Genomic DNA, 9,287 nt, shown 5'->3' with positions numbered 1-9,287 from the left:
AAATTTCCCATATACCCACTGCTCCCACACATGCATAGCCTCCCCCACCATCAACATCCCCCACCAGAGTGGTTCACTTGTTACGACTGATGAACCTACATTGACACATTATCCCACCGAACTCATAGTTTACATTAGGCTTCACTCTTGGTGGTACATATTTGATGCATTTGAACAAATTTATAATGAACAAGTGTCCACCGTCGCTATATACTACAGAGACCATTTCTAATATCAGCTATTCAAAGTACCTTTTAGAAACCCCTTTGGTTATTTCTTAAAGAATTATAATTAGGCAACACTCAACTTCCCTGCCCTTTGCCTTATCTTTAGAGAAACTACATTTCTATAAGTTCAACTCCTCTACCCCATCAGATCTCCTCCCTAGCTGGGCTCACAAGGCCAGATGGCTGGGGTGACATATCTGTGTTTTCCTGCTCTGCCCTTTGCTCCCCGTAACCCACTACCTGCCATGCTCTGGTGTAGTCACCCCACAGGAAGTGAAAGATAACTTTGAAAAAATGTACAACATTCAAAGTATCCAGCTATTGGGGCGCCTGGGTGGTTCAGTCAGTTGAGCATCCAACTCTTGATCTTGGTCAGGTCATGATCACACAATTGTGAGATTGAGCCCCATGTTGGGCTCCATGCTGGGTGTGGAGCCTGCTTGAGATTCTCTCTCACTTTCCCTCTCTTTAAAAAAAAAAAAAGTATCCAGCTATTATTATCTTGGCCAAAATATATGAAACCTTTTTTTTTTTAATTTATTTTTTTAATATTTATTTATTTTTGAGACAGAGAGAGACAGAGCATGAACAGGGGAGGGGCAGAGAGAGAGGGAGACACAGAATCTGAAACAGGCTCCAGGCTCTGAGCTGTTAGCACAGAGCCCGACGCAGGGCTCGAACTCACGGACCGTGAGATCATGACCTGAGCCGAAGTCGGACGCTTAACCGACCGAGCCACCAGGCGCCCCTGAAACCTTTTCATAAATATAGAGACTAAATGTCTTTTTTAGTGGATTGTAGTAGGGATTTTAACGACACTGAACTTTTGTTTGAGTGAATGGGCTACAGGGTAGAAGCAGGAAACCATTTCATTAGTACCAGATTCTTCAATCTTTGTTTACTCTGGAAAATATATCCTTACTCTAAACCCAATGGGGGTACATAGTTAAAAATAAACATAAACAAACAAACAACACTGTCACAGCAGAGACTGTCAGAGATGCCTGTCACTCCTGCCTCAAACTGCACCTCTCGTATTTGCTTTTCCCAGGTATTGGCATGTGCATTCTATGCAACATGTTCCTATTTGGAATGAATTTTCTTGGCTTTTGTTTGGCTGCGGAGTGAGGCAAGAATATTTAAGAATCCTTACCAACCCCTTACCAAGGAAGTGGGTTTCTTCCTTCACTTCTCCTGTCCTCCACCCCAAGATGCAAGCTCTTTCATTTCTTTCTCTAACTTTATCTTAGTAGCTATTTCTGTCACTCTCCTACAGACTAGGAATATATATTCCAGACATATATTCAGTTTAACAAAATCTTGCCACAATAAAATAGTTTAGTTGTGCTTGGAGTTTGTTATAATGGAATTTTACTTGTACTGAGCTGGCTGGGGAGAAAAACAAAATATTAGAAGGAGAAATGGAATATGGCAGCCAAGGAGAAAGCAGATGCTTCTCTCTCCCTCTTCCATTTGGAAAATGTATCACTTATTTCTCTTCCTTTCTTTTGGGTCTCAGGATCACTTTCCTTTTTGAGGTCTTTAGATTTTTTTTTTTTTTCCTTAAAATTGCAGACAGATGGAAATAAAGAAGGAGTTAATTATCTCTTGTTGTTTTAAAAACTAATACAGGTAATCCAGAAGCTTGCTTTGGGAGTTAGAGCTTCCCCATATATGTGAGAGAGACTGTATCTTTTAGAATACTAAGAAAACAGGATGAACATGTTGCTGGGGGCTTGAGGGGGCAGAGATGTCTGCAAGACGCCGAGAGCTCACTGACACTGCTATGCTCATGTTTTTATTTTAGAGTTTGGGTCTGGAGATGGTAGTGCGGTTCCAATGCTCACTCCACTGCAGAAAGTGGACAAAACTCAATAAAAATGTTTGCATCTTGCAAAATAGGCTGGGACCTTGAGGCATTCCCATAAGAGCTGATCCAAGAGAGAGGGGCGGGAAATCACTGTCCTCTGAAAAACGTGCGTGGAAATGATGCTCAGGGCAAAGGCGCTGATTCTAGCAATATGAGGAACCTGAGGGAACAGGGAGGAAATGATAGTCTTGATTTGAGGAGAAATTAATGAGGTGATTCCTCAAGGACTGGCCTCATGGCCAGGCATCTCAGCCGTGGGGTGACTTCTTCCCTTGGGGGTAATATGGAGTCTATAGGTGACAGAAAAGGTAGCCGTGGACCCAGGCTGAACAGGGGACTGGGGTGCTCTTTTGGGGTTTTCCGAACATATTATGGGAGGAAGATGTCTATTCTGCCTGTTCCTTCCTTGTCCCTACACTTCCCAAAAGGGACTGGGTCAGGGAGAGGGATGGGTCTGACATATGATGCACTTGGGTATCGTCAAAGAGTCTTAGATCAGAACGAGCCTTAATTCACTCACCTCTTCTCTCTACAGATGAGGAAACAATTATCTTTGGTCTAGAGTAGCTGAGCAAAAGATCTGTCCCCCAGCTCCCACTTTGAATTCCCAATGCAGTGATCTCTTGAAAAATAGCATCAGGCTGTTGCTACTTTTTTTTTTTTTTTTTTGAACCATGGGACTAAGTGAGATGATATCACATAAGTAGCAAAAGATAAATGGCAGAATACCTGAACAGTGGGGTATCCCGACAAACTTGGTGATGTCCATTCTTTGGTTCATGTCCTGGGACATCCCCCTCCAGCCCAAGGTGGCACACACTTTTCCCTTTGGTATGGGCTCCGTTTTGCTCGGGCCTAGGGCTTTGGTGTATAGCCTTGGGTGCCCGGTTTTCACCTTCTTCTCCTCTATCTCAGTCTTCAGTTTCTTGTTTTCTTGCTGCAGATGGACCATTACATGGTGGAGGTGGCTGAGGAAAGGACAGAGGATGTTCAGTCTGCTTCAACTCCCGAGCCACTGTGTCATGTCAGCTCAGGGCCTGTTTTCCTATCTGTCAGATGGGGATAATTAAGTCTGATCTGCCTTCTGTGCTTCATAGAAAGATCCAGTTTGACAAATGATAGAAATTGGATTTGAAGAGCCAGAAGGCTATAATGAACAATCACATGTGCTCGGGCTGTCCTGGCTGGCCATACCTGGGAAACACTCTCGTCCAGTTCTGATGCCAAAGTCCAGGTTCTTTTGCCTTCCTTTGCTGGAAGGTTGAGAGCACAGGGGATCCCAGCTCTGTTGAGAGCTTGGACAAGTAACTTATCCCCATTTTACAGATGAGGAAATGGTGGCAGCAATGTAGGTGAGGTGAAAGAACTTAGCATATCTCCTGTGGCTCAATAAATGGTCATATTTCTCTAAACCAATGCTCAGGGCAGTGGGTGACAGTGGGCTCTGGAACTAGACTTCCTGAGTTGGAATTCTGGCTCTGCCATTTACTATTCATGAGTTATTTAGCCTTTGGGTTCCTCTCTTTCTTCCCCCATGACAGTTTTTTACGGTTTTATGATTTTAATGGTACTGAACTCATGGTTTCTTATGAAGATTAAATAAATTAATACATATGAATCACTTAGATCAGTGTCTTACACAGGAAACTGACAAATAGTATTTGCATTATTATTATTATTATTAGAAGATGGTTTTCCTTCAAATGGGTTCACTTAAGAATGAGTTCTTTGTGAAACAGAACTTCCTGGAACTGGGCACAATATAAGAAACAGGATGAAATGCTTTTTTCTGTTACCTTCAGATTCTTACAATTTTTCTTTCAGTTAATCCCTTTCAGAAAATGCTTTTGTCCTAGTGAAAAATTTCATGGTCTTTTCTAGAAGAAATCAAAGAATTCATTCCCAACTTCTCTGGGACTGTGGTTTGTCCTCTTGCTCTCTATAAACCTGGCTGGTGTCCAAGACACTTATTCCCTTGGAGCCCCACATGTCATTGCCATACTCCATATGCCACTGGGCCTGGAGGAGGGGTCCTCACCATGCCCTCATTCCCTGGCTCTCTGCTACTCTCTTTGGTCCACTTGTTTCAGCATTCCCAAGTGTCTTCAACATCCTGTACTTTCTGTCCAAGTCCTGGCCTCTCAGTTGCTTGACTTCTGTATTCCAATGATCTTATCTTCTCCTTAAACTCAGCCACCCTCCTAAGGTCACAGCTCAGAGCTTTCCAACTGGGGCTGAGATATGGACACCCCCAGCTCTTGGGGCAGCCACTGGTTGGTCAACTTTGTCATAAACAACCCATCCCAAATCCTTCCATTGTGCCAAACAAATGTGGTTATTTTCTAAGTGTTCCCTGACAAAGGGTTGAGAAACATTGCCCTGGAGCTTATCATGACCTGTTATCTGTACCATCTCCAAAGTCTTGGTTTTAGACGTCCATATGTTCACTTCTGTTCTCAAACTTCCAACACTCCTCCTACACTGCACTCTGCTGACCCAGCTTTGACCAGGAGGGTGAAATAAAGCCACAGGGGAGGTTGGAGCAGCAAGTAGAAGGAACCTCCGTTCCCAAATGACCATGTGAGACAGAGGAACCCCACCACCCTGGACTGTTCACTTCCTAGGGATGTTCCTTCCATGTTCTACATTCCTTCACTTGGAGGTCTCTTTGTTACAGCAGCTTAGTCTCTACCCTAACTAGTAGTGTCTAACTTTCAGTTCATGTTTCCTTCTTAGAATTTTTGACCTCTGATAATCGCAGAAGGTAACAGTGAGAAGGGGCATAGGGACCATTAACCCCTTCCTGTATTGTTGGTGAGGGAACAAAGGCCCAAAGAGGTAGTGATGTGCCCAAGGTCACATAAATGTGGATTCACTACTCAGAATCTTTCCAAAGCCCCAACTCTTTCCTGAGGTCAGATGCATGTATCTAATGGAAAAGCCAGCCCTGGCTCGTGCCAGACCCTTCTCCTTGGGGCCCAAGCAGCAGCCTGGGTGGTGTGGGATGACTTACTCTTTTTCTCCAGTTAGCTTGGCAATATATTTGACCTGTTCACGGAGCCTGTTTCCTAGTTTCTCGTTGGCAATCCTGTAATAAAATCCAAAAGAGAAACAGTTCCCAGACCTCCATGTAGAAGGGCATGAGCTGGATGGATGGGTTGTTGGTGTTTTCAGTAAGGTGTCTGCTGAACCCTAGACCCTGTTCATTACCCAGTCCCCAGAGCTAGAGCCTCCCTAGCACCTGGCAATTAAGGGGACCCTCCATTCTCAAACTCCCATGCAAGATCACCATGATCTCAGGTGATTTCAAGGGATTCAGGCAGCGAAGCCAGATTCCAGGTTGGGAAGAGGGACTATGACCCACAGCAAAGCATCTCTTTTATCTTGGAGCTGCTCTGTTTCTAAGTCAGCAGATCTTTCTGATTCTGACTGACTAGTTGAGGCCCCTCCATCTTATTCCCAGCCTCTGAATGTGGGCTGATACTGGATCCATGTCCCCAGAGGGCAGTGTGCGTGCAGGTTCTCAGCTCAGCCCAGGCCCTGGAACCCTGCCTTACTTTTTTCTGCCTTACTTACTTCTGCTCTTTGGCCCATTGCTCCATGTTGGACATAATCTGATCATTCTCTTGGTGCAGCCTACAGGTAGTGTCTTTAGGTGCAGACCTCTGGGGCACACAACAGGGCTTTGGTACAAGAAGAAAAGGAGATGGTTAGGGGTGGGAGCATAGGCCTGTCATCTCCTTACTTCTAAATCAGGCCTCTTCTCTCTTCCTGGAAGAAGAAACATTGATTCTGCCATCCAACCCCTAGGCCAGAGTTGGGACTGCCACAGCAGAACCTCTGCCTCCAGCAGTACAGGCACACAAGGTGACATCTCTGCCAGGGCACCATTTACAGTAGAGACAAAGGACACATGTATGCTTACAATAATGATTTTTGGGCAAAGGCATTAAAGCAGTTTGTTCTACAAAAGCAATACATTAAGCCACTTTTTTTTTTTTTTAACAGATGGAAAAATAAATATCTTGAGGAATGGATGCCCTTTTTTTAATGCAAGCTAAGGCCCTGTGGCTACCCTGAGATATCCTGTGGCCTCCTACCATGCACTTCACTGCTCAGGGACCAGGGCATAGGGCATGCCCAAAGATCTCTTAGCAGATTCTACTACAGGGTAGGTGAAAGTGTCAGGATGGGCTCTGGAGGGGGACTGCCCTGTGGGTTATCTAAGTCAGGGCAGGTGGTATACCTGACAGGGAGATGGCACTCTCTTCCCTGGAATAGGCCTTTGTTCTGCTCAATATCGCTGTCAACAAAGGCACAGGAAGGCAGTTGGGTTGAGACAACTGCTATGGGACTTAGAACATTGAGACCCTGCTTCACACTGAATAGAGTGTGGGCTGGGGGTGTCCTTGCCTAGCTCTTAGGTGCCCCCATCCCCACAAGGGCTGTTTGGTATCCTGGTGGTCATGGATGTGTTGGGAGGGTCTGGGAGGAGGTGTCAGAAGCTGAGGAGTACCCACCTCCTTCTCGTCTGCCAGGAGGTTCTCCTTCAGGGCGGCCATTTCCTCCTGGAAGGCCCTAAGCTGCTCCTCTTTAGCTGCCAGCATCTTGAGGTCACTCTGGTGCTGCTTCTGCCACTGCAGCACCTGGTTGCTCATCTCCTCCAGCTTCTTGTCGAAGGCATGCACCTGCTCAGGGGCGCGAAGTGAGAAGGGAGACCCCGGCTTGCGGCCCTGACCCCAGAGCACCCATGACAAGGCCTAAGAGAGCTTTGTCAGCTTTGGGGACTCCTCAGGGGGCAGTTTACTTCCAGTACCAGCAGAGGGCGCCCCCGCTCTGACCGTTGCCTCCTCTGCCTGAGGCTCGCTGAGCCAGCCAAGTGGAGGGAGGGAACCGGTCAGCCGAGGGGAATGGCTCAGTGCTTAAAGAGTTCGAGGGGCAAGAGGAGACCTTGGCGACCTGGAACAGGAAGGCAGCCTGAGCTCCTGACTGCTTCCTACCTCTAGCTCGCTCTGCTCATGGAACCCCTGCAGTTTTCTTAATTCCACGTTGAGCTTTTTCATCCTTTCCTCATAAGCAATGATTTCATCTTCCAGCTGAACTTTCCTCTCTTGGGCTTGTGCCAAGCTTCGGTGCAGGCTCTTGGTCTCCGAGGTCGCGTGATTGAGCTTCCACAAAGACAAAGGGGATGAGAATGGCTGTCAAAGCCATTTAGCCCTTTCTGTTGGGTGCTGAATGGAGAAGCATTCCAGTCCCTCCCCATCCTCTCTGTTCAGGGTGGCAGAGACACCCAGTCACTTGCCTAGGGTCCCAGAGAGGGGTGGGAAGTGACAATGGTTGGTTTTCTACATCCTCCCTCTCTTCCTGTTTCCTCTTTTTCCAATTCTATGAACTGATCAGCTAGGCATGATTGGTACTGAGTGGGGCACGAATTACCCAGACAGTCTAGGTTTTGGGAAAACCTCGCCCCTGGGTCACATGTGGCCAGAAAGACTGATTGGATTTGGCCTCCATCTTTGCCTCCCCTTCCTCCCCTCAAAAGAAGCCTCATTAAGAGGAAGCAGGCCTTCTCTGGAAGGATATCCCAGCTTGTGCAAGGGTTTGCAGATGGTCCTGGTGGCAGCCAGTCACGCAGGGGATTGACTGTTACATCTCTCATGCTACTCAGATGTTTCTTTGCCCAAAACAGTCCTGGAGATGAGAGGGTATGGCTTACCTTCTCCAGAGCTTGTGTCAGGTCATCTTGGCAGGCAAGTGACTTTCTGGACAATTCCTCATAGGCTTCTTTACTGACCATGGTCTGGAGATATTGCTTCTCTTTCTGCACAGTCTTGTCCAGCTGGACCTGAAGACTCTCTAAGGCCTCCTTCCGAAGGACTAGCTTTAGGGAGGGGAAATATCACTGTCAAGATTTATGCCAGTAGAGGTATTCTCTGTCTGTAGGAAATGGATAAGAGCTGGGCTCTCTTCTCTCTGCACTAGCCTGCAGAGCAGTCTGTGATAAGGCCTACACCCTCCTCTCACTGTTATAAAAGGAACAGCTGCCTTTCCAGGCTCTTCTTCACCCCTCCCCTGACACTCCCCTTCTAAGTTAGCAAGTCCCCCAGATACAAAGAGTACTGGCAGTACTGGACCATGATGTATCAAGCACATGAATAGTCCCTTTCACAGACTCTGTAGCCTTTGATAAAGAGCTGGAACTCAATTCTAGGTTAAGAGACATGATACAACATTTCATTTGTACATTTTGTGCCTTTCTTAGTTCCTGACATAATCCACTAGACTTGATACACCATGAGAGTGGGACTGTGTGTGCTTCCTTCACTGCTGTATCACCACTGCCTATATAGCTCAGGGCATGGCACACAATATGTGCTCAGTAAATACTAAATAATTTTTTTGATTGAATGTAATATTATACACAGCAATGTTTGGAATTAGGGATACACTGAACATATAGTTATGGTAGAAGTGTGTTTAAAAACCAAAGTCCTTGTTGTAAACTTAGTATTCATGCCAAAGCTAAAAGGAATTAAGATCTGGAGTTAGAGGTCCAGGTTCTGTCATTTACTTAATCTCTCTTAGCCTCAGTTTCCTCTTCTGCAAACCAGGATACTTTCAATGGTTTTGTAGAGTTTTGGTGATGATCAAATGAGATTATGTAGGTAAAAAGGGCTTAGTAAGGTATACATTACTATATAGCTGTATGATCATGAACATGCTAAGTAACTAGCCATTTTATTAAATATTTCTAAGTACAGGGCAGAGATCCACTTCCAAGTCCAGAAGTAGGAGAGAGACCTTAGAAATTCACATGCCCAACTTCTGTTCTTTGGTATTTTATCTGTTCTTTAGTATTTCAATACACCCACATCTTCTATGTGGCCATATACACAGAAACACACTCTGTTGAGTTTTCTTCAGTAGCTGCTCAGGGCTTGAAGTTTATTATTGTTTCAGATGGAATTTTGAGTATCTTTGACTCTAGGAATTAGTGAGATGAGAAGTGTTAGATTGCACTTCTGACCCTATATTTACATTTCCTGGGAGCGAAACCATTTCTAAAGATAGAATAATTTGGTCTTCTGGAAAAAGAAGTACATCTTTTTTGGGGACTTCTGAAAACATGAAGTCATCTGGATCTCCCCAGTAAACCAGGGGAATCACTGTATGTGATTCATTGTAAGTTT

At 45.5% G+C, this 9,287-nt stretch overlaps 1 protein-coding gene across 7 annotated transcripts in view; it reads right to left on the bottom strand.

Annotated features, from left to right (window-relative positions):
- The window catches only part of PMFBP1 (polyamine modulated factor 1 binding protein 1), a 52,712-nt gene that overhangs the window by 3,564 nt on the left and 39,861 nt on the right, over positions 1-9,287 (bottom strand). For 3 of the 7 annotated variants that reach the window (XM_045443357.1, XM_045443359.1, XM_045443356.1), the window contains 6 exons: positions 7,814-7,978; positions 7,098-7,265; positions 6,618-6,785; positions 5,674-5,780; positions 5,111-5,185; positions 2,827-3,065 (listed from right to left, as the gene is read on the bottom strand). In XM_045443357.1, coding sequence (XP_045299313.1) covers positions 2,827-3,065; positions 5,111-5,185; positions 5,674-5,780; positions 6,618-6,785; positions 7,098-7,265; positions 7,814-7,978 — 922 coding nt within the window. Of the gene's footprint in view, positions 1-2,003; positions 2,258-2,826; positions 3,066-5,110; positions 5,186-5,673; positions 5,781-6,617; positions 6,786-7,097; positions 7,266-7,813; positions 7,979-9,287 lie in introns of those variants that run through there. The other 4 variants (XM_045443358.1, XM_045443360.1, XM_045443362.1 and 1 more) reach the window with 4 other exon arrangements.

This window comes from Leopardus geoffroyi, chromosome E2 (assembly GCF_018350155.1).
Source record: "Leopardus geoffroyi isolate Oge1 chromosome E2, O.geoffroyi_Oge1_pat1.0, whole genome shotgun sequence".
NCBI lineage: Eukaryota > Metazoa > Chordata > Mammalia > Carnivora > Felidae > Leopardus > Leopardus geoffroyi.
This window is presented reverse-complemented; position numbering and strand designations above follow the sequence as displayed.